The 26,694-nt window shown below is 41.5% G+C and overlaps 1 protein-coding gene across 1 annotated transcript in view; it reads right to left on the reverse strand.

Moving 5' to 3' along the window:
* LOC124606892 (facilitated trehalose transporter Tret1-like) overlaps window positions 1-26,694 on the reverse strand; it is a 60,259-nt gene that overhangs the window by 25,636 nt on the left and 7,929 nt on the right. Inside the window, exons 2-3 of the mRNA XM_047138989.1 lie at window positions 26,224-26,493; window positions 206-514 (exon numbers count right to left, since the gene is read on the reverse strand). Coding sequence (XP_046994945.1) covers window positions 206-514; window positions 26,224-26,493 — 579 coding nt within the window. The remainder of the gene's footprint in view (window positions 1-205; window positions 515-26,223; window positions 26,494-26,694) is intronic.

Genomic DNA, 26,694 nt, shown 5'->3' on the forward strand with positions numbered 1-26,694 from the left:
TAATATATTTGTCCAATGAATACCCGTTTATCATCTGCATTTCTTCTTGGTGTAGCAATTTTAATGGCCAGTAGTGTACTTACGCATTGGGGTAATCCTGCCTCATATGGCTTCCAGAGCAACAATGGGGAATCAGCCGAACGACTATTTGGTGAGTCTGGCTAAAACGAGACAATGGGCTGATAGGGGAATATCGGCCACTCACCAGCGCCAGACACATGCCGGTAGAAGAGAAGAGCAGCAGCCGCCTGCGTCCCACCCGGTCCACCAGGAAGGGAGCGAAGCACGACTCCACGAGCATGGTGCCGTTGATGATCATGGGCGCCACGATGTCGCTGACGGAACCACCTGCCGCGATGAAGATGCTCTGGCTGTAGAAGAGCACGGCGTTGATGCCCTGGATCTGCTCGGAGCACACCACGCCCAGAGAGATGGCCAGCGCGCGGCGGCAGCGGCGCGACCGGAACAGGTCCAGCACCGAGGGCTCGTTCAGCCTGGACTCCTCCACGGCTTTCTGCAAAGGAGCCGCATTTCGTCTCTTTAAAAGCAATAGCCCTGAGGGCAAACAGAACGACAACGATAAGCCATCACTGTTAATAATACACAAAGAAACATACACCTAAGACCTATAGAAAGGTCCCAGAACTCCTCTCATTAATAAACGGTCACAATGCCCACATAGTACTAGGGACAGAAAGTTGGCTGAAACCAGATGTAAACAGTAATGATATTCTAAACTGAGACTGGAATGTACACCGCAGAACCAGGCTGGACAGTAAAGGAGGAGGCGTGTTTATAGCGATAAGAAGTTCAATAGTATCGAAGGAAATTGACGGAGATCCGAAATGTGAAATGATTTTGGTGAAGGTCACGGTTAACGCAGGCTCAGACATGGTAATTGGATGTCTCTATAGGCCCCCTAGCTCAGCAGCTGTTGTGGATGAGCACCTGAAGGATAATTTGGAAAATATTTCGAGTAGATTTCCCCACCATGTTATAGTTCGGGGTGGAGATTTTATAATTTGCCGGATATAGACTCGGAGACTCAAACGTTCATAACGGGTGGCAGGGACAAAGAATCCAGTGAAATTTTTTAAGTGCTTTATCTGAAAACTACCTTGAGCAGTTAAACAGAGAACCGACTCGTGGCGATAACATATTAGACCTTCTGATGACAAACAGACCCGAACTATTTGAAGCAGTTAACGCAGAACAGGGAATCAGCGATCATAAAGCGGTTACTGCATCGATGATTTCAGCCGTAAATAGAAATATTAAAAAAGGTAGGAAGATTTTTCTGTTTAGCAAAAGTGACAAAAAGCAGATTTCAGAGTACCTGACGGCTCAACACAAAAGTTTTGTCTAAAGTACAGATAGTGTTGAGGATCAGTGGACAAAATTCAAAACCATCGTACAATATGTGTTAGATGAGTATGTGCCAAGCAAGATTGTAAGAGATGGAAAATAGCCACCGTGGTACAACAACCGAGTTAGAAAACTGCTGCGGAAGCAAAGGGAACTTCACAGCAAACATAAACATAAACGCTTTGCAGACAAACAAAAATTACGCGAAGCGAAATGTAATGTGAGGAGGGCCATGCGAGAGGCGTTCAATGAATTCGAAAGTAAAGTTCTGTGTACTGACTTGGCAGAAAATCCTAAGAAATTTTGGTCTTATGTCAAAGCCGTAGGTGGATCAAAACAAAATGTCCAGACACTCTGTGACCAAAATGGTACTGAAACAGAGAATGACAGACTAAAGGCCGAAATACTAAATGTCTTTTTCCAAAGCTGTTTCACAGAAGAAGACTGCACTGTAGTACCTTCTCTAGATTGTCGCACAGATGACAAAATGGTATATATCGAAATGGACGACAGAGGGATAGAGAAACAATTAAAATCGCTCAAAAGAGGAAAGGCCGCTGGACCTGATGGGATACCAGTTCGATTTTACACAGAGTACGCGAAGGAACTTGCCCCCGTTCTTGCAGCGGTGTACCGTAGGTCTCTAGAAGAGCGTAGCGTTCCAAAGGATTGGAGAAGGGCACAGGTCATCCCCGTTGTCAACAAGGGACGTCAAACAGATGTGCAGAACTATAGACCTATATCAGTTGTAGAATTTGGAACACGTACTCGTATTATGTTCGAGTATAAAGACTTTTCTGGAAACTAGAAATCTACTCTGTAGGAATCAGCATGGGTTTCGAAAAAGACGGTCGTGTGAAACCCAGCTCGCGCTATTCGTCCACGAGACTCAGGTAGATGCCGTGTTTCTTGACTTCCGTAAGGCGTTCGATACAGTTCCCCACAGTCGTTTAATGAACAAAGTAAGAGCACATAGACTATCAGACAAATTGTGTGATTGGATTGAAGAGTTCCTAGATAACAGAACGCAGCATGTCATTCTCAATGAAGAGAAGTCTTCCGAAGTAAGAGTGATTTCAGGTGTACCGCAGGGGAGTGTCGTAGGACCGTTGCTATTCACAATATACATAAATGACCTTGTGGATGACATCGGAAGTTCACTGAGGCTTTTTGCGGATGCTGTGGTATATAGAGAGGTTGTAACAATGGAAAATTGTACTGAAATGCAGGAGGATCTGCAGCGAATTGACGCATGGTGCAGGGAATGGCAATTGAATCTCAATGTAGACAAGTGTAATGTGCTGCGAATACACAGGAAGATAGATCCTTTATCATTTAGCTACAAAATAGCGGGTCAGCAACTGGAAGCAGTTAATTCCATAAATTATCTGGGAGTACGCATTAGGAGTGATTTAAAATGGAATGATCATATAAAGTTGATCGTCGATAAAGCAGATGCCAGACTGAGATTCATTGGAAGAATCCGAAGGGAATGCAATCCGAAAACAAAGGAAGTAAGTTACAGTACGCTTGTTCGCCCACTGCTCGAATACTGCTCAGCAGTGTGGGATCCGTACCAGATAGGGTTGTTAGAAGAGATAGAGAAGATCCAACGGAGAGCAGCGCGCTTCGTTACAGGATCATTTAGTAATCCCGAAAGCGTTACGGAGATGATAGATAAACTCCAGTGGAAGACTCTGCAGGAGAGACGCTCAGTAGCTCGGTACGGGCTTTTGTTAACGTTTCGAGAACATACCTTCACCGAGGAGTCAAGCAGTATATTGCTCCCTCCTACGTATATCTCGCGAAGAGACCATGAGGATAAAATCAGTAAGATTAGAGCCCACACAGAGGCATAACGACAATCCTTCTTTCCACGAACAATACGAGACTGGAATAGACGGGAGAACCGATAGAGGTACTCAAGGTACCCTCCGCCACACACCGTCAGGTGGCTTGCGGATTATGGATGTAGATGTAGATGTAGAAAACATAATGACTATGTGCTTCATAGTCTGTTGGTTCGCCTTTGGAATGCAATACAGCATCGATTCTGTAAGTACTTCTGTAAGTTTATGGAGGTGTTACAATGGATTTGCAACAACACAGGCAGTGGAGTGGTGGTGGCCAATGAGTGTCAGGATGCTAATGTATTTTAGCATTCATAGACAATTTTTTAACGTCTCTTCCACTGATTACGTCTACATCTATATGGCTTCTCTGCAAATCACACTTAAGTGACTGGCCGAGGGTTCATTGAACCACCTTCATACTAATTCTCTATTATTCCACTCTCGAACAGGCTGAGGAAAAAACGAACATCTATATCCTTCCGTGTGAGCTCTGGTTTCCCCTATTTTATTAAGATGTTCATTTCTCCCTATGTAGGTCCACGTCAACAAAATACAGGGTGTATGAAAACGAATTATCCGATTTGGCACGTCTATAGTTATGAAACTAATAAACATACATAATGAACTTTGTTTTTTGATGAATGGGGCCCACAGTGCTGTAGGCATGTCTTGAGTTACAGCTTTCACAGCTACTGTTATGCAATCTCCCAGTTCATTTACGCTTCTTGATAATGGAGACACATAAACAGAGTCTTTAAAACCACCACAAGAAATAATCACATACAGTCAGGTACGGTGACGTTGGAGACCAGTAATGTAAGACTGAATGATTTGGTCCAGCATGACAGATCCACGATTCAGTAATCCTTTGATTTAAAAATCCCCACACTTCCAGATACCAGTGAGGCGGTGCCCCATCCTGTTGGCAAATGAAGTCATTCGAATCAGTCTCCAGCTGTGGGAAAATAAAGTTCTCAAGACCATCGAGGTATGAGCTTCGTACAATAGCGTTCTCAGGTAAGAAAAATAAACCATACACCTTTTACTGTGAAACTGCAGGAAACTCATTAAATTTTGGAGAGTCCCTATCATCTTGTACAACTTCATGTGGTTGTTCTACATGGATACTCTGCAAATCACATTTAAGTGCCTGGCATATTCTCATATTATGACGGTTCACTTTTCCATTTAAGTGGAATGTTGCTTCGTCACTAAACACTAAGTGTGGAAGAAAACTGTCATCCCCCATCTTGTCAAGAACGAAATTATAGAACTCCACAGGTTGTTGTTTGTCACTTTCACGAAGAGCTTGCAATAGCTGAATTTTGTATAGTTTTATGTTATAATGTGGACGCAACACACGCCAGCCGGACATCTGGGGCATGCTGAGCTGTCGAGTTACACTGCGAACGGATTTCTGCTCAGATTGTCTCCTAACTCGTTTATATACACTCATGGAAATTGAAATAAGAACACCGTGAATTCATTGTCCCAGGAAGGGGAAACTTTATTCACACATTCCTGGGGTCAGATACATCACATGATCACACTGACAGAACCACAGGCACATAGACACAGGCAACAGAGCATGCACAATGTCGGCACTAGTACAGTGTATATCCACCTTTCGCAGCAATGCAGGCTGCTATTCTCCCATGGAGACGATCGTAGAGATGCTGGATGTAGTCCTGTGGAACGGCTTGCCATGCCATTTCCACCTGGCGCCTCAGTTGGACCAGCGTTCGTGCTGGACGTGCAGACCGCGTGAGACGACGCTTCATCCAGTCCAAAACATGCTCAATGGGGGACAGATCCGGAGATCTTGCTGGCCAGGGTAGTTGACTTACACCTTCTAGAGCACGTTGGGTGGCACGGGATACATGCGGACGTGCATTGTCCTGTTGGAACAGCAAGTTCCCTTGCCGGTCTAGGAATGGTAGAACGATGGGTTCGATGACGGTTTGGATGTACCGTGCACTATTCAGTGTCCCCTCGACGATCACTAGTGGTGTACGGCCAGTGTAGGAGATCGCTCCCCACACCATGATGCCGGCTGTTGGCCCTGTGTGCCTCGGTCGTATGCAGTCCTGATTGTGGCGCTCACCTGCACGGCGCCATACACGCATACGACCATCATTGGCACCAAAGCAGAAGCGACTCTCATCGCTGAAGACGACACGTCTCCATTCGTCCCTCCATTCACGCCTGTCGCGACACCACTGCACGATGTTGGGGCGTGAGCGGAAGACGGCCTAACGGTGTGCGGGACCGTAGCCCAGCTTCATGGAGACGGTTGCGAATGGTCCTCGCCGATACCCCAGGAGCAACAGTGTCCCTAATTTGCTGGGAAGTGGCGGTGCGGTCCCCTACGGCACTGCGTAGGATCCTACGGTCTTGGCGTGCATCCGTGCGTCGCTGCGGTCCGGTCCCAGGTCGACGGGCACGTGCACCTTCCGCCGACCACTGGCGACAACATCGATGTACTGTGGAGATCTCACGCCCCACGTGTTGAGCAATTCGGCGGTACGTCCACCCGGCCTCCCGCATGCCCACTATACGCCCTCGCTCAAAGTCCGTCAACTGCACATACGGTTCACGTCCACGCTGTCGCGGCATGCTACCAGTGTTAAAGACTGCGATGGAGCTCCGTATGCCACGGCAAACTGGCTGACACTGACGGCGGCGGTGCACAAATGCTGCGCAGCTAGCGCCATTCGACGGCCAACACCGCGGTTCCTGGTGTGTCCGCTGTGCCGTGCGTGTGATCATTGCTTGTACAGCCCTCTCGCAATGTCCGGAGCAAGTATGGTGGGTCTGACACACCGATGTCAATGTGTTCTTTCTTCCATTTCCAGGAGTGTAGATAAGGAAAAGCAGAGGGCCTATGACACTACCTTGGGAAATGCCAGAAATCACTTATGTTTTACTCGATGCCTTTCCGTCAATTACTACAAAAACCACGAACGTTGTTGCATAACTGAAAGGATATTCCATTAGCACGCAATTGGATTACAGGTATTGTGATGACAGGTATTGTGTCAAAAGCCTTCTGGAAATCTAGAAAGACGCAATCGATTTGAAATCCCACGTCAATAGCACTCAACACTTCATGTGATTAAAGAGCTACTTGTGTTGCACAAGATTGATGTTTTCTAAAGCCGCGTCAAGTAATGTGTCAATAGTCAGTTCCCTTCGAAGAAGTTCATAATTTTCGAGCAGAATATATGTTCCAATATCCTACTGCATGTCGACTTTAATGATGTTGGCCTGTAATTTAGCGAATTGCTCCTACTGTCTGTCTTGAATATTGCTATGACTTGTGCAACTTTCCACTCTTTGGGTACGCGTTTTTGGTCGAGCGATCGGTGGTATGTGATTGTTAAGTATGAAGCTATTGCATCAACATACTCTGAGAGGAATCTAGATGGTAATACTTGCTTTTATTAAGTGATTTAAGTTGTTTCATTACTCCGAAGATATCTAATTCTAAACTAGTCATGCTGGCAGCTGTTCTTGATTCGAATTCTGGAATATTTATTTCGTCTTCTTTGGTCAAGGAATTTCGGAAGGCTGTGTTTAGTAACTCTGCTTTAGCGGCACTGTCATTGCTATCGCGCAGAGGAGGCAGTGACTGCGTCTTGCCGCTAGCATACTTTACATACGATCAAAATCTGTTTGTATTTTCTGCCCGGTTTCGAGACAAAAGTTTCGTTGTGGAAACTGTATAAACATCTCGCATGGAAATTCGCGCTAAATTTCGAGCTTTTGTAAAAGATTCCCAATATTAATTGAAACTCCAAAGAAGTTACTAAAATTATCACAGTAATCATAAAAACCTTAACTGGTTGTCATCTAGTAATTTCCAAGAACAGTAGTACAAAATCTTTCGTGAGTGAAATACCCAGTCTCATAGGTCAAATAATACTAGAATTAAATCATTGTACCAACTTATATTACAAAAGTTCATAATCCACAACTGAATTGTGGGTCAAATTTCTCGAAATCCTCAAAAGAAAAAAATGTATGCAGTCAGACAATAACTTAAAATCCTAAATACTGCCTTCACCCATAAAACTGAAATTTCACAGAACAAATTATTTCCAAGAAGAAAATGCGTAAACCAGGTACATACTGAGAATTTACTGGACAGAATAATTCTTACCTTTATTTACAGCCTTTTCATTGTACATACAAATATCAAGTAGCATATGGTGAGATGTCACCCAAGAGACTCATAAAAGAAAAACGTAAAAAGCTAAACTCAAGTTTGCCACAAAATTTTCTCAAACACACAAGCTGTAACAAAAGCGTCCAATGCGAGCCACATAACTCTGTTAGTATTAGCGCTCAGACTCAAAATAAAACGTGTACAGGCTTCAATCAAATACCGTCAGACTCCAAGAGAAAGCCTAAATAGCACTAAATGATTTTTTAGCGACTATATAGAGTAGGGTAATAAACTGCACCCTGCTGCACTCTGCATTGTTATGGTTCAAATGGCTCTCAGCACCATGGGACTTAACATCTGAGGTCATCAGTCCCCTAGACTTAGAACTACTTAAACCTAACTAACCTAAGGACATCACACACATCTATGCCCGAGGCAGGATTCGAACCTGGGACCAAAGCAGCAGCGCGTTTTCGGCTTGAAGCGCCTAGAACCGCTCGGCCACACAGACTGGCTGCATTGTTATTAAACAACATCTTGTATAACCAAGAACCGGCCAACCCCTCCCAATGGTGGTATATGTGGAAATGATGCAGTTAAATAGATATGCAAATTAATTAAATTGACATGTAACTTAATTACATTAGTTATGAAAATTAATTAAATTCATAAATGGAGGAAAATTCGAAAATGGTAGGAATTTCAAAAATTGTTAGGAATTTCAAATTGTAGTCCTGGTTCACAATACCACCACCAGAGGCTGCTGTCAGACTCTCCCCTCTCCCATTTCCCCTCTCCCCTCCTCCCACTCCTTCTCCTCCACTTGTGAATCGGTGGGAAAAAACAAAGGAAGGAAGGAAGTTTGGGTTTAACATACCATCGACGTAGAGATAGTTAGAGATGGGGTGGGTAAAAGTCTCCATCTGTGTTGAGCTGCGAAAGAGGATGGACGTTAAGTCTTTAGTTTATTATTCGTGTGATATGTTCAGTGGATGAGATGTTGGTGTCAGACAAGGAACAATTGAACAGCTATATTAGCCATAATCATGCAGCTGAAGACTGCGTCCATACCTCCCTGCATCACGCTTGGAAACTGCGGATAATGGATGAGCAATAAGAAGAAGAATACATTTCATCAAAAAGTGATGAAATGTGTCCAAATTTCACAGCATGTTAATACTCTGCATCTGATGTGTCGAGTAGTGTGGTTTTGTTGAATTTCCCCATACAATCCAGATCCTCATGAGGGAATATCCCCTTTCTGATCGTTCTCAACACCGGAATTAGCCAAATGCTCAATGATAAAGTGAGCACTATACTCATTGAGATCGTGGAAAGAGACATGCATGTGTCATGCAACTGAAACTTCAAGTTGCGCATATTATGGGCAGCACCAGGGAACTTCCCAGTGAGGTGCAATGATCACTATGAGAAGTTTCCGCTTTTCCGCTTTCCAGTATAACAGCTGCCCACAGATATGACAGTCAACAGCCGTATTGAACAAATCATTGTTCTCCTTTGACTTCGTTATGGGAATATTGGTGCTGAAAAGCTGATCAACTTCCCATGAAAGTTTCTCGAGCTCAAAGAGCAACCAAATCGCAGGATCATCCCTGATATATAATTTTGGACAGTTTAGACTTGAATCACATGAACGTTGAACTTGGTACACAGCCACATTTTTCTGTGAAGGTTGTATGTGAGGCTGTAGGGTCGCCTTCACAGCGTGTCACAGGAGCGAGGTGGCATTCAAAATCAGCATAAACTACAAAGGGGCATCGATCATGCTGATAGGAATTCTTCAACTTGAAGAGCCTGTTTTCCTTGATAGGCATTATAACACATATTGGTTTCCTTGTTGAACAATCAATTTGATGGTTTGCTAAAAACTAGCTTGTGGAAAAGTAATTCAGACATCTTAAGCAAATATGGTCCCTCCCCCCCCCCCCCCTTGAACCATGGACCTTGCCGTTGGTGGGGAGTATTCCGTGCCTCAGCAGTACAGATAGCTGTACCATAGGTGCAACCACAATGGAGGGGTGGCTGTTGAAAGGCCTGACAAATGTGTGTTTCCTGAAGAGGGGCAGCAGCCTTTTCAATAGATGCAGGGGCAACATTCTGGATGATTGACCGATCTGCCCTTGTAACATTAACCAAAACGGCCTTGCTGCGCTGATACTGCAAACGGCTGAAAGCAAGGGGAAAATACAGCCAAAATATTTCCCGAGGGCATGCAGCTTTACTGTATGGTTAAATGATGATGGCGTCCTCTTGGGTAAAATATTCCAGATGTAAAATAGTCCCTCATTTGGATCTCCAGGCGGGAACTACTCAAGAGGACGTCGTTATCAGGAGAAAGGAAACTGGCGTTCTAGGGATCGGAGCATGGAATGTCAGATCCCTTAATCGTGCAGGTAGGTTAGAAAACTTAAAAAGGGAAATGGATAGGTTAAAGTTAGATATAGTGGGAATCAGTGAAGTTCAGTGGCAGGAGGAACAAGACTTCTGGTCAGGTGAATACAGGGTTATAAATACAAAATCAAATAGGGGTAATGCAGGAGTAGGTTTAATAATGAATAAAAAAATAGGAATGTGGGTAAGGTACTACAAACAGCATAGTGAACGCAATATTGTGGCCAATATCTATAAGAAGCCCATGTGTACCACAGTAGTACAAGTTTATATGCCAACTAGCTCCACAGATGATGAAGAGATTGATGAAATGTATGATGAGATAAAAGAAATTATTCAGATAGTGAAGGGAGATGAAAATTTAATAGTCATGGGAGACTGAAATTCGTTAGCAGGAAAAGGATGAAAAGGAAAGTAGTAGATGAATATGGAGTGGGGGTAAGGAATGAAAGAGGAAGCCGCCTGGTAGAATTTTGCATGGAGCGTAATTTAATCTTAGCTAACACTTGGTTCAAGAATCATGAAAGAAGGATGTATACATGGAAGAAGCCTGGAGATGCTGGAAGGTTTCAGACAGATTATATAATGGTAAGACAAAGATTTAGGAACCAGGATTTAAATTGAAAGACATTTCCAGGGGCAGATGTGGACTCTGACCACAATCTATTGGTTATGAACTGTAGATTAAAACTGAAGAAACTGCAAAAAGGTGGGAATTTAAGGAGATGAGACCTGGATAAACTGATAGAACCAGAGGTTGTAGAGCGTTTCAGGGAGAGCATTAGGGAACGATTGACAAGAATGGGGCAAAGAAATACAGTAGAAAAAGAATGGGTAGCTTTCAGAGATGAAATAGTGAAGGCAGCTGAGGATCAAGTAGGTAAAAAGACGAGGACTAACAGAAATACTTATGTAACAGAAGAGGTATTGAATTTAATTGATGAAAGGAGAAACTATACAGGGTGGTCCATTGATAGTGACAGGGCCAAATATCTCACGAAATAAGCATCAAACGAAAAAACTACAAAGATCGAAACTCGTCTAGCTTGAAGGGGGAAACAAGATGGCGCTATGGTTGGCCCGCTAGATGGTGTGAGGGTACTGGTGCGTAGTATCTGTTAGTGGTTGTTCTTTGGAGGGCGACAATGCCCAGTGGCGCAGAGAGTCGCAAGCAGAGGCGGTTGTTGAGGGGCTGTGGAAAGTGTAGGCTTCGTGAGCCAAAGGCGGTTGCGTAGCGAAGGATTTATCTCTATGTTTAATAGTAGTGGCACACAGTTTGAATAATAGTGTGTTTATGTTTGTGCAGTGTGATAAAGGAAATAAATTAAATTTTACCAGTTCTTAATGCGTCTCCGTCAGTTAGTACCACAACATTGCATTTAACAACGAACGAAGTCTCGATATACACGGTCAGCTAAAACAAGAGGGATGTAACATAATAAACATTAATTAACCCATATAATCTCCAAAGACGACGGGAGCTTATATTTGGCGACGCATGTGTCGGACGTCGATTCCTTCGCAATCTTCGGATCGTCGGAGAAGATGGGCATAACAAACGGTGAGTGAAGCAGCTAATTGCGACCGCGGTGCTTCGTGTCTAATTGTTTTCCACGTTGCACAGGAGAAATTAGGAAAGGACCTCTGAACTATGTTAAAGACTGTGATATTTATAATATGATTTTTAAACTAAGTGTTGGGACTAATCATTAATGGACAGTGATTTTTGTGAACAATGTTAAAATGGCGGACAAAACGCGAAACAACAGTGAAGTTATTAATGAGGAGGGACAAGTTAATGCTTTAGTCAATGTAGAATGCGAGTTTGGACTTGAGAATACCACACTTAACGTAATGGAAGATAGTGGTGTAGTTAGTTTCGATTCAACGACACCTAGTTCAACACCAGTGAGTAGTCAACAAACGGGAACGAGTGTTAGCACTAACGATTTGATAACGCAGATGTTGAGAGAAATCAAAGAGGAAAGTAGGAACGCCAATGAAGAAATAATGCAATGGTTAACTTGCGAACTGAGCTCATTAATTCACTTAATCAGAAACATAAGGAGCTCCAAAAATAATGTGATACCAAACATGAAGAACTTGAAAATAAAATGCAAGGTCTTAACACAAAAGTTAATGAACAAGGTAAACAATCGAGCTCAACTAGTTAATAAAGTTCAAGAAACAGTTAAGGCTCAAAACGATGAATTTTTAAAATTAAGAGTACATGTAAAGACAACAAAGAAACAATTTTTAAGTTAGTTCAAGGCATACAGACGCAATGTACTGAACTGAGTACCGGAGTAGGCGAAATTCGCCAAAAGGTAATGTCATCCGAAAATGGTTTGAACAATGTCAATAAAGACCTTATACGTCGGGAAATCAGTGCAGCGTTACGCGAAGTTGATAACAGTATGGTTAACGTACATCAAGTTATTGTAGATAATGGATTGAGCGTACGCAATTTTCAAGATTACGATCCGAAACAAGGTATCCATGCAGTTGCCTTTATTAAGCAATTTAAACACGCGTCTCCAAGACATTATACGGAACGTGCGAAAATTGATACTTGCATTAGCCACATGAAAGGCGAAGCACATATCTGGGGCATCAGTGTTTCAGAAAATTATCACAGTACAAAGAAATTGAATCTGCATTCTTGAGTAAATTTTGGTCGCGAGAAAAACAATGGGATGTAAAACCAAAGATTCTTACACCGCCGAACTACGCAAGACATTCTGGAACAATGCGCGAATATATGCAGTAATTTTGAAACGACAATGCCTATCTTGATGATCCGGGCAAGGAAGAGGCACAAGAGAAACTGCGGGACGACGACAGATTTTTTGCACGCGTTCTATTTAGCGCCGAAACGTCATTCACCAACAGCGGTAACGTAAATAGGCATAATATGCACTATTGGGCAACAGAATATCCACGATGGCTGCGACAAGTGGAACATCAGCGACCTTGGGGGGTTAATGTATGGTGCGGCATTATGGGAGGAAGGATAATTGGCCCCCATTTTATCGATGGCAATCTAAATGGTGCAATGTATGCTGATTTCCTACATAATGTTATACCGATGTTACTACAATATGTTTCACTGCATGACAGAATGGCGATGTACTTCCAACATGATGGATGTCCGGCACATAGCTCGCGTGTGGTTGAAGCAGTATTGAATAGCACATTTCATGACAGGTGGATTGGTCGTCGAAGCACCATACCATAGCCCGCACGTTTACCGGATTTGACATCCCCGGATTTCTTTCTGTGGAGAAATTAGAAGGATATTTGTTATCGTGATCCACCGACAACGCCTGACAACATGGATCAGCGCATTGTCAATGCATGTTCGAACATTACGGAAGGCGAACTACTCGCTGTTGAGAGAAATGTCGTTACACGTTTTGCCAAATGCATTGAGATTGACGGACATCTTTTTGAGCATTTATTGCATTAATTTAGTATCTACAGGTAATCACGCTGTAACAGCATGCGTTCTCAGAAATGATAAGTTCACAAAGGTACATGTACCACGTTGGAACAACCGAAATAAAATGTTCAAACGTACCTACGTTCTGCAGTTTAATTTAACAAACGTACCTGTTACCAACTGTTCATCTAAAATTGTGAGCCATATGTTTGTGACTATTTCAGTGCCATCTATCACAAAGCGAAAATAGTGGTCCAACTAAAACATTCATATTTCTTTATGTACAACACGAATATGTAATAAAAAATGGGGGTTCCTATTTAAAAAAAAACGCAGTAGATATCCATTTGACCTATGGCAGCGCCATCTAACGGGCCAACCATAGCGCCATCTGGTTTCATCCTTCAAGCTAGACGAGTTTCGTTTTTTGCAGTTTTATCGTTTGACGCTTATTTCGTGAGATATTTGGCCCGGTCACGATCAATGGACCACCCTGTATAGAAGGTCTATACAGGGGCGATGTTTTTGAGGACAATATTATGGAAATGGAAGAGGATGTAGATGAAGATTAAATGGGAGATATGATAGTGCGTGAAGAGTTTGACAGAACACTGAAAGACCTAAGTCGAAACGAGGCCCCAGGAATAGGCAACATTCCATTAGAAGTACTGACAGCCTTGGGACAACCAGCCCTGACAAAACTCTACCATCTGGTGAGAAAGATGTATGAAACAGGCGAAATACACTTAGACTTCAAGAAGAATATAATAATTCCAATACCAAAGAAAGCAGGTGTTGACAGATGTGAAAATTACAGAAATATCAGTTTCATAAGCCACGGCTGCAAAATACTAACACGAATTCTGTACAGTCGAATGGAAAAACTGGTAGAAGCCGACTTCGAGGAAGATCAGTTTGGATTCCGTAGAAATATTGGAGCACGTGAGGCAATACTGACCCTGCGACGTACCTTAGATGATAGATTAAGGAAGGACAAAACTACGTTTCTAGCATTTGTAGACTTAGAGAAAGCTTTTGACAATGTTGACAGGAATACCCTCTTTCAAATTCTGGAGGTGGCAGGGATAAAATACAGGGAGCGAAAGGCTATTTACAATTTGTACTGAAACCAGATTGCAGTTATTACAGTCGAGGGGCATAAAAGGGAAGCAGTGTTTGGGGGTGGAGTGAGATATGGTTGTAGCCTATGCCAGATGTTATTCAATTTGTATAATGAGCTAGCAGTAAAGGAAACAAAAGAAAAATTTGGAGTAGGAATTAAAATCCATGGAGAAGAAATAAAATCTTTTAGGTTCACCGATTATACTGTAATTCTGTCAGACACAGCAAAGAACCTGGAAGAGCAGCTGAACGGAATGGACAGTGTCGTGAAAGGAGGATATAAGATGAACATCAACAAAAGCAAAACGAGGACATTGGAATGTAGTCGAATCAAATCGGGTGATGCTGAGGGAATTAGATTGGGAAATGAGACGCTTAAAGTAGTACATGAGTTTTGCTATTTGGGGAGCAAAATAACTGATGATGGTCGAAATAGAGAGGATATAAAATGTAGACTGGCAGTTTCAAGAAAAGCGTTTCTGAAGAAGAGAAATTTGTTAACATCGAGTATAGATTTAAGTGTCAGGAAGTCGTTTCTGAAAGTATTTGTTTGGAGTGTAGCCATATATGGGTGTGAAACGTGGACGATAAATAGTTTGGACAAGAAGAGAATAGAAGCTTTCGAAACGTGGTGCTACAGAAGATTGCTGAAGATTAGATGGGTAGATCACATAACTAATGAGAAGGTATTAGATGCAACTGGGGAGAGCCGCACGGGATTAGCCGAGCGGTCTTAGGCGCTGCAGTCATAGACTGTGTGGCTGGTACTGGCGGAGGTTCGAGTCCTCCCTCGGGCTTGGGTGTGTGTGTTTGTCGTTAGGATAATTTAGGTTAAGTAGTGTGTAAGCTTAGGGACTGATGACCTTAGCAGTTAAGTCCCATAAGATTTCACATTCATTTGAACATTTTTTTTGAACATTTGAACATTTTTGATTTTGGGGAGAAGTGAAATTTGTGGCACAACTTGAGTAGAAGAAGGGATCGGTTAGTAGGACATATTCTGAGGCATCAAGGCTCACCTGTTTAGTATTTTAGGGCAGCATGGAGGGTAAAAATCATAGAGGGAGATCAAGAGATGAATACACTAAACAGATTCAGAACGATGTAGATTGCAGTAGGTACAGGGAGATGAAGAAAGTTGCACAGGGTAGAGTAGCATGGAGAGCTGCATCAAACCAGTCTCTGGACTGAAGAGCACCACAACAACAACATTGGCAATAGTGTAGCACATTAACATAAGTATTCTGAAACAGTTGTCCAACCACTGTATTTTCTTGAAGATGTCTGGGCAGGAGATTCAGAACTAATATCAAAATAATATGGTTCTCGCAGAATGCTTCTGTAATCTATAAATATTATCCTTTTAAGCTTAGTTTCCCGAAAAATGGTTCTGTAATTCATTATTGAATTGAAATGTGCGGAATATATTAGTTACTTCTTTTTTAAGTAACCTGTGTCTATCATCAGTACTGCAAATACTGCTGAACTGAAAGCCTCATTAAATCTTGTGCGTGTGTTTCCAGTGAAGGTTGTGATGCATCTTTAATGACCAAAAATTACGACCCTTTCTTGTATTTCATTGTCTGAGTTGCTGTTTTATTACTATCAGCTCTGAACCTGCTACATCTACCTTTCTAGAATATTTTATGTTCCATATGATGTGTTCTGGTTTACACAATCGAAAGTAAAAGAATTACAGAGAGATAGAGAGGAAATTTGCAGAGGTGTATTAATCAGAGAGACGATTTTTACTGATTATGATGATGTAGATGTGGAACTATTGTATATAATAGTATTTGGAACTGTTTACCAACTGAACCAGCAAATGGCAGTGTGCAATTCCTTATTTGATATGTCAGTTGATACAGAATAATGAATTTGTTACATTTCATGCGACATGGAGGGAAATTTGTTAAGATTTTGCTGTAACATTATGTTGTATAGGGACAATTTTTCAGTGTCACTGCAAAATGTAGTACAACTGGTTGCAGTTTCACTGTAACGTGAAGGATAATTTGTGGATAACAACTGCAATGTGGAAGGCTGTTTAATATAATTTTGCTGTAACAGTCATCAGTTTGCTACATGGAGTGTAATTTGTTGCATTTTCGCTATCACATCGTTTTGTTACAACCTTGCAGTAACATGTGTCAATTTTTTGCATGGGGGCAATTTCTTACAGTTTTACTGAAGACAGTTTGTTACAGTTTCACTGAAGACAATTTGTTACAGTTTCACTAAAGACAATTTGTTACAGTTTTGTTATAATATAGGTCACTTTGATATATGGGGGGCAACTGGTTAAAGTATCATGAAGAGCAGTTTGTGGGCAGTTTGTTACAGTTTTGCTGCCACATGGACAAATTGCTTAGAATTTTAAAGGTGAGTCACATGCCCTTTATTTCGTGAACCGTTACACGTATCGAAACGCGGTTTTCGGCAAAAGTTTGAGCGTCGAGGGGTACTTATATTTAAATGTTTTTAGCGCTGTAATCAAATGAGATACTGAAGTACGAACGTTTTTTTAAATGGAAGAGTTTACATTTTATAACTGCATTTGATAGCCTTTGACAAGACAACTATGGTGACATAGTGTTTGTTAATGTTGACGTTGAAACCTGTCTTTAAAAAATTCGAGAAATGTCTTAGAATGCGAGTGCACAGTGGCCAGAAACATTATTTGCTGTGCAAACACCGCCAAACAGGCGTCTCGAACCAGGCTGCGTAGTCGTATACCGTAAGGTAGGCCTGCACTACGAGGATAAAGCTTTATTTCCCCCTGAACCCTTGAACCAGATTACGACCTAGGTGCAGGTTCACCTACGAATGTTGTATATGGAAATATGACATAGGCTACAATCTAGAGTATTAAAAAGGCCTTAGGAAAACTATTTCACATTTATGTATCCTCCCAGATTTACATGAGGTGAAACAGAGAAATGAACTTTTTATTCTTCAAAAATAAAGAGGTCTTATACGCTGCAAAAAGCAACTACTTTACTAAATATCTAAACGTTAGAAGGAAAATTTGACCTATCTTTTCCTTTATGTGCTTCTTAGAGGTAAAGTACGTACTGTCAGAGAACTGTCTCTACCTGCACTGCTTTAAACTATATCATGTGGGATACATTCATTGAACTACAGATTTTATTAAAAATACTGTGGTGATCACTCGTAAACCGCAAAATAAATATTCCTCTTAACGAAATATCGTTTCATGTTGAACATAAACACGTAATGACAGTGTTACCAGCTATTTGCAAAACACGCTGTCGACTTTTTGACACTGCAATGCAATTTCGTACACACGTAAGTGAAATTAATAACAACGATTTGGTAACCACCCAAATCAGTCAAGGCACGTTTGCAGTAGCTGTTCGAAAGAACGATGAACATATGTAATTACAGTGGATGATATAGTAGAGCATGCACTGTCGATTCGACGACTCATATCGTCTGATGCAGATTGGTCTTCGTCATAGACTGCGTCTTTGAGGGCTCCCCAAAGAAAGAAATCAAGCGGAGTCATATCGGAAGACCTCGCAGGCCATTTGACAAAAGCATTTCGTCCTTTCGAACACCCAGGAAAGTTCTCATTCACTATTTTCTTTGCAACACGGGACGAGTGAGCTGGGCAACCGTCGCGTGTAACCATATACACTGCCGAATGTACAGCCGTACCTCTTCTGGAGGAACAGACAGAAGGTTTGTCAGAAATTGTGCATACGTAAGTCTATTTAGAACGCCTTAGATAGTGTAAGGTCCCACAATGAAATTTCCTATGATCTACATCTACATCTACGTGATTACTCTGCTATTCACAATAAAGTGCCTGGCAGAAGGTTCGAGCTGTCTCTCCACCGTTCCACTCTCGAACGGCACGCGGGAAAAACGAGCACTTTAATTTTTCTGTGCTAGCCCTGATTTCTCTTATTTTATTGTGATGATCATTTCTCCTTATGTAGGTGGGTACCACCAAAATGTTTTCGCAACCGGAGGAGACAACATGTGATTGAAATTTCATGAGAAGATCCCGTCACAACGAAAAATGCCTTTGTTTTAATGATTGATACTCCAATTCACGTATCATGTCTGTGACTCTATCTCCCCTATTTCGCGATAATACAAAACGATCTGCCCATCTTTGTACTTTTTCAATGTCATCCATCAATCCCACCTGATACGGATCCCGCACCGCACAGCGATACTCCAGAATAGGGCGGACAAGCGTGGTGTAAACAGTCTCTTTAGTAGACCTGTTGCACCATCTAAGTGTTCTGCCAGTGAATCGCAGTCTTTGGTTTGCTCTACCCACACTATTATCAATGTGATCGTTCCAATTTAGGTTATTTGCAATTGTAATCCCTAAGTATTTAGCTGAATTTACAGCCTTCAGATTTGTGTGACCTATTGCGTAATCGAAATTTAGCTGATTTCTTTTAGTACTCATGTGAATAGCTTCACACTTTTCTTTATACAGGGCCAATTGCCACTTTTCGCACCATGCAGATATCTTATCTAAATCATTTTACAAGTCGTTTTGGTCATCTGATGACTTTACAAAACGGTAAATGACAGCATCTTCTGCAAACAATCTAAGACGGCTACTCAGATTGTCTCCTATGTCGTTAATACAGATCAGGAACAAAAGAGAGCCTATTACACTTTCTTGGGGAACGCCGGATATTACTTCCGTTTTACTCGATGACTTTCCGTCTATTACTACGAACTGTGACCTTTCTGACAGGAAATCACGAATTCAGTCGCACAACTGAGGCGATACTCCGTAGGCATGCAGTTTGGTTAGAAGACGCTTGTGAGGAACGGTGTCGAAAGCCTTCTGTAAATCTCAAAATATGGAATCAATTTCATATCCCCTGTCGATAGCACTCATTACTTCGTGAGTATAAAGAGCTAGTTGTGTTCCACAAGAATGATATTTTCTGAATCCGTGGTGACTATGTGTCAATAAATCGTTTTCTTCGAGGTACTTCATAATGTTCGAATACAGTACATGTTCCAAAACACTACTGCAAACCGACGTTAGTGATATAGGCCTGTTATTCAGCGGATTACTCCTATTTTCCTTTTTGGGTGTTGGTGTTACTTGAGCAATTTTCCAGTCTTTAGGTACGGATCTTTCTGTGAGCGAGTGGTTGTATATAATTGCTAAATATGGAGCTATTTTATCAGCATACTCTGAGAGGAATCTGACTGGTATACAACCTGGACCGGAGGCCTTGCCTTTATTAAGTGATTTAAGTGCTTTGTTACGCCGTGGATATCTATTTCTATGTTTCTCATCTTGGCAGTTGTTGTTGATTGGAATTCAGGAATATTTACTTCGTCTTCTTTGGTGAAGGAGTTTCGGAAAACCGTTTTTAATAATTCTGCTTTAGCGGCACTGTCATCAGTGACTTCACCGTTGTTATCGCGCAGTATTGATTGTGTCTTGCCACTGGTGTGCTTTATGTATGACCAGAATCTCTTTGGGTTTTATGCCAGATTATGAGACAGAATTTCGTGTGGAAATTATTAAAAGCATCTCGCATTGAAGTACGCGCCATATTTCGAACTTCTCTAAAACTTTGCCAATCTTGGGGATTTTGCATTCTTTTAAATTTGGCATGCTTTTTTAGTTGCTTCTGCAACAACGATCTGACCCATTTTGTGTACCATGGGGGATCAGTACCATCACTTATTAATTTATGCGGTATATGTCTCTCAATTTCTGTTGATACTATCTCTTTGAAAACATTCCACAAATTTCCTACACTTACATGATCACATCGGAAGGAGTGAAGACTGTCCCTTAAAAAGGCGTTAAGAGCATTTTTATCAGATATACTTTGCGTTCATTTTTGATGGTTGTAGGTATTACGGTGTTCAGCTCAGCAGAAACTGCCTTGTGGTGGCTAATCCCTGTATTCATCACGATACTATTTCTCCAGGATTGTTGTTGTTGTTGTGGTCTTCAGTCCTCAGACTGGTTTGACGCAGCTCTCCATGCTACTCTATCCTGTGCAAGCTTCTTTATCTCCCAGTACCTACTGCAACCTACATCCTCCTGTATTTGTCTAGTGTATTCATCTCTTGGTCTCCCTCTCCGATTTTTACCCTCCACGCTGCCCTCCAATACTAAATTGGTGATCCCTTGATGCCTCAGAGCATGTCCTACCAACCGATCCCTTCTTCTAGTCAAGTTGTGCCACAAGCTCCGCTTCTCCCCAATTCCACTCAATACCTCCTCATTAGTTATGTGATCTACCCATCTAATCTTCAGCATTCTTCTGTAGCACCACATTTCGAAAGATTCTATTCTCTTCTTGTCTAAACTATTTATCGTCCATGTTTCACTTCCATACATGGTACACTCCATACAAATACTTTCAGAAACGACTTCCTAACACTTAAATCTATACTCCATGTTTGCAAATTTCTCTTCTTCAGAAACGCTTTCCTTGCCACTGCCGGTCTACATTTTATATCCTCTCTACTTCGACCATCATCAGTTATTTTGCTCCCCAAATAGCAAACCTCTTTTACTACTTTAAGTGTCTCATTTCCTAATCTAATTCTCTCGGCATCACCCAACTTAAATCGATTACATTCCATTATCCTCGTTATGCTTTTGTTGATATTCATCTTATATCCTCCTTTCAAGACACTATCCATTCCGTTCAACTGCTCTTCTAAGTTCTTTGCTGTCTCTGACAGAAGTACAATGTCATCGGCGAACCTCATAGTTTTTATTTCTTCTCCATGGATTTTAATACCTACTCCGAATTTTTCTTTTGTTTCCTTCACTGCTTGCTCAATATACAGATTGAATAGCATCGGGGAGAGGCTACAACCCCGTCTCACTCCTTTCCCAACCGCTGCTTCCCTTGCATGTACCTCAACTCTTATAACTGCCATCTGGGTTCTATACAAATTGTAAATAGCCTTACGCTCCCTGTATTTTACCCCTGCCACCTTCAGAATTTGATAGAGAGTATTCCAGTCAACATTGTCAAAAGCTTTCTCTAAGTCTACAAATGCTGGAAAAGTAGGTTTGCCTTTCCTTAATCTTTGTTCTAAGATACGTCGTAGGGTCAGTATTGCCTCACATGTTCCAATATTTCTGCGGAACCTAAACTGATCTTCCCCGAGGTCGGCTTCTACCAGTTTTTCCATTCGTCTGTAAAGAATTCGTGTTAGTATTTTGCAGCAGTGGCTCATGAAACTGATATTTCGGTAAATTTCACATCTGTCAACACCTACTTTCTTTGGGATTGGAATTATTATATTCTTCTTGAAGTCTGAGAGTATTTCGCCTGTTTCATACATCTTGCTCAAAAGATGGTAGAGATTTGTCAGGACTGTCTCTCCCAAGGCCGTCAGTAGTTCCAATGGAATGTTGTCTACTCCCGGGGCCTTGTTTCGACTCAGGTCTTTCAGTGCTCTGTCAAACTCTTCACGCAGTATCGTATCTCCCATTTCATCTTCATCTACATCCTCTTCCATTTCCATAATATTGTCCTCAAGTACATCGCCCTTGTATAGACCCTCTGTATACTCCTTCTACCTTTCTGCTTTCCTTTCTTTGCTTAGTACTGGGTTCCCATCTGAGCTCTTGATATTCATACAAGTGGTTCTCTTTTCTCCAAAGGTCTCTTTAATATTCCTGTAGGCAGTATCTATCTTACCCCTAGTGAGATAAGCCTCTACGTCCTTACATTTCTCCTCTAGCCATCCCTGCTTAGCCATTTTGCACTTTCTGTCGATCTCATTTTTGAGACGTTTGTATTTCTTTTTGCCTGCTTCATTTACTGCATTTTTGTATTTTCTCCTTTCATCAATTAAATTCAATATTTCTTCTGTTACCCAAGGATTTCTCCTAACCCTCGTCTTTTTACCTACTTGATCCTCTGCTGCCTTTACTACTTCATCCCTCAAAGCTACTCATTCTTCTTCTACTATATTTCTTTCCCCCAATCCTGTCAATTGTTCCCTTATGCTCTCCCTGAAACTCTGTACAACCTCTGGTTTAGTCAGTTTATCCAGGTCCCATCTCCTCAAATTCCCACCTTTTTGCTGTTTCTTCAGTTTTAATCTACAGTTCATAACCAATAGATTGTGGTCAGAGTCCACATCAGCCCCTGGAAATGTCTTACAATTTAAAACCTGGTTCCTAAATCTCTGTCTTACCATTATATAATCTATCTGATACCTTTTAGTATCTCCAGGCTTCTTCCATGTATACAACCTTCTTTTATGATTCTTGAACCAAGTGTTAGCTTTGATTAAGTTGTGCTCTATGTAAATTTCTACCAGGTGGCTTCCTCTTTCATTTCTTAACCCCAATCCATATTCACCTACTACCTTTCCTTCTCTCCCTTTTCCTACTACCGAATTCCAGTCACCCATGACTATTAAATTTTCGTCTCCCTTCACTATATGAATAATTTCTTTTATTTCATCACACATTTCTTCAATGTCTTCGCCATCTGCAGAGCTAGTTGGCATATAAACTTGTACCACTGTAGTAGGCGTGGGCTTCGTGTCTGTCTTGGCCACAATAAGGCGTTCACTATGCTGTTTGTAGTAGCTTACCCGCACTCCTATTTTTTTATTCATTCTCCAGGATTATTTGCTGCTAAAAGGTCAAGTATGCTTTCGCAACCATTTATGCTTCGAGTGGGCTCATGAACTAATCAATTGTTCAAAAAAGTTTTCTGAGAAAGCATTCAGTACAATTTAGAATGACGTTTTATGCCTGCCGCCGGCTTTAAACGTATAATTTTTCCAGCTTATCGAGGGTAAATTGAAGTCACCACCGACTATAATTGTATGAGTGGGGTACTTATTTGAAATGAGACTCAAGTTTTCTTTGAACTGTTCAGCAACTATATCTTCTGAGTCGGGTGGTCGGTAAAACGATCCAATTAATAGTTCAGTCCGATTATCAGGTATAACCTCTACCCATACTATTTCACACGAACTATCTACTTAAATTTCTCTGCAATGGAAACTACCTCTGACAGCAATAAATACTCCACCACCAACTGTATTTAATCTATGCTTTCTGAACACTGTTAGATCATGTGAAAAAATTTCGGCTGAACTTATTTCCGGCTTTATCCTCTCTCTGTACCTACAATTATTTGAGCTTCAGTGCTTTCTATTAGGGGTTGGAGCTCTGGTTCTTTCCCAGCACAGCTACGACAATTTACAACTACAATACCAATCGTTTCTACAACTGTTTTACCTGCCCACTTTTAGCTGGGCCCCTTCTGTGGTTCCCTGTTGCACCATACGTTCATGCTCCACGGCCGTTGGTGTTGCACCTGACGAAACCAGTGTGGATTTTCGGCTGTTCAATAGTGCATGTTATCCAAATTTACATTAGGGTCGTTTGTAAACATTTCTTCATCGGTAAAGAGCAAACGTTGGAAAAAACGTAGCGCTGTCTCTCAGCTGCTGAAGAGCGAACCGACAAAATTCTGTACGATGTTCGAAATCACCGTTGTCGAGTGCCCAGTGTAGTGGTAGATGATAGGGATGGAAATTTTGTCGGTGCAACATGCGAATGAGAGTCGTCTGCCGGATTCCACATTCCTTAGCAATCTGTCTCGTACCACTGTGCAGGTCAATTAGCGTCGTAGCCAGAACAGCTTCTTCGTGTTCTCTGTCAGTTGCACTCTTCTTTCTTGTCCTCTTTTTGAAGTTCAAGCAGTCTATCCGTACCGCGTTTTAATAACTCGTGCAATTGCCTGGAGCATCGGACACTGGCGATCCAGGTAGGTAGCCCCACACCGCTGTACTATTTTTACGGTATTTTTTTTACATTCACCACATAAAAGTAGCATATCCATCGTCTCCTCATTGGTATATTTGTCTGCAAGCAACGAATATCGAAACAATAATGAATGGCCTGCTGTGCAGACAAGTAAACAGACAAATGTGTTGACATTTTGACACAGCGTAGCACGGGCACCCTTAATTCCGATTATGGCCACCGTTCTCTCACATTCTAGGACATTTCTCGAAATTTTTTACTACATTTTTCAACGTGAACATAAACAAACGCTATACCACTTACTTGTCTTTAAAGAAAAAGATTACAAATATTAGCAAAAAAAGAGAAGCAGACCCCCCTCAAAAGCTATCGAACGCGGTTATAAAAATTATACGGTGTCATTTAAAAATGTATTTGCTTCAATATCTCCGTTGGTACCAGCGCTAAAAACATTAAATAAACAAAAAAAAAAAAACAGGTGACCCTCCACTCTCTAACATTTGTCAAAAACCGCATTTCGATATGTGTAACCGTTCACGAAATAAAAGGGGTGTTACGTCTTACGTAACTCACCCTGTATAGGGATGAAGTGTCCTCCTCTATGTAAAAGCAGAAGATGACAGCGGTTTGAACTGCAAGATAATGTCAAAACCCTTGAGTCGCGTCATTATAATGTTTGACTGACTTGGTTATCAGGTGAGTTTTTGGTGTACGAATAACATTGTTTGTTTTGATAATTCATGGTGAACTTCAGGCTGTAAGCTATATCAGCAGCGTTTTGCAGACAATTTTTATGTATTTAGATGTACCGAGACCGAGATATGGTCATCGACTAACCTATAATTTAATTAGGTAGTGCTAATTAACATTGTGTGCATTTTAATAAATTATTGAGATGGTTCTTATGCAGAAATATTCAATTTTGAAGCCCATTGTGCTTACAAAGTATGTCTTATATTTTGCTGCAATGTTAGAATTTTTCGAGTTTTGTAATTGCACCTATGTACAACCTGCATGTGTTTTGATAAATAATTTTATTTTCGAAATATCAACTTTGTCATTATCTTTGCTTATCATTCATCTTTGGTCATGTTGTCTGTAAACAAAGTAAAGATTCTCCTTTTACATTGCTGTTTAAGTGATGTATCACAATACAACCACCTTCTTCATTCCTTTGTAAAATGGCGTTTGTTTGAGTATAGTGTTATTTTGTGGTTGAGTATAAGAAATAGAATTTTAGAGAGCCACAGTTCCAATTGGTAAATATTGCACCAGTTTGTTTTGTACTTAACCTCTGTTATGTGTAGTTCAGTTGTAATATAAGGCGTCTGTTATGTTTTCTAGTGATGCGCTATTTTTGGCCCCATAAAATGGTGGCGAAACATTACTGAAAACCTTTAGTGATGACACTACGTTCTATGACAAAACATCAAATTGAAATATCACGACTCTTTGCATATTTACAGTTGTAGCACTTGTAGATGTTGACATATTTAAATTGAGGGTGCATTCTACCCAATACCAAAAGTAGGCCTAATTATTTACAGTCTTCCACTAATTTAGAATGACTATTTGTTTGCCTTCCCCTAATTCAGAATGACTATTTGTTTGCCTAGTATTTTAGCTAACATGATGATGTCAAGGATGATTACATGATGTGCAAATGATAACCTTCAAGGTCAATGATTGTTGGAGGTCATTTCTGATCCAGACATACCTACTCACTTGGGTTATAGCATATGGAGATCACACCATTATTCGAATTTCTGAGGACAATTGTATCTAGAGTGGACCTACGTTAACTTCAAGACCATGCTTCAACGTAGATGAACCACTGCACAGGAAGATCACAAATGTCCGATGAATGGGCATTAGCTGTATGGGACAATGGACGGTCCCCTGTCAGTCAGGTTGACGTCCATTTGATTATGGGACATCATTAACCCATTTCTACCAGGACTCTGTGGAGAAAAATGCGAAGGCTTTAGTAGTTGACGACTGACATCAAATTCAGCCCCTTCCCATAACTTTTCATCACTGGAAGTATTCTGCAGAGCTGCCCTCTCAAATATGGACTGACCTTCATCTGACGCAGTTCCGACATGACGTCGCGGTCTGTGTCCCGCAGCCAGCGCAGCGACTTCTCCGCGGCGGCGTCCTTTCCCACAGCCAGCAGGTAGTAGGGCGACTCGGGCATCCAGGCGAAGCACGCCACGGCCACCAGCGGCGTCACCATCCCAATGATCGCCAGTGTTGTGTACGAGACGAACGGGCCCACGCAGTAGTCGATCATGAAGCCGGTCGTCATCGAGACCTGGATCAGCGAGGAGAGCGCGCCTCTGACGTCTGCCTGCCAACGGAAATTACACAATACAGCACTACAGCATTCGAATCCACATTTGAAATGAAACTAATAAAAAAAGTAAAAATCATGGCTAATGACAATACTGAACCCCACACAGTATGTTTCCAAATGCAGTCTTCAACATCTACATGATGTAGAACCGTGTTGATGTTGAACCGTGCATTTACAAACTTGCATGTGGTAGGT

This window comes from Schistocerca americana, chromosome 3 (assembly GCF_021461395.2).
Source record: "Schistocerca americana isolate TAMUIC-IGC-003095 chromosome 3, iqSchAmer2.1, whole genome shotgun sequence".
NCBI lineage: Eukaryota > Metazoa > Arthropoda > Insecta > Orthoptera > Acrididae > Schistocerca > Schistocerca americana.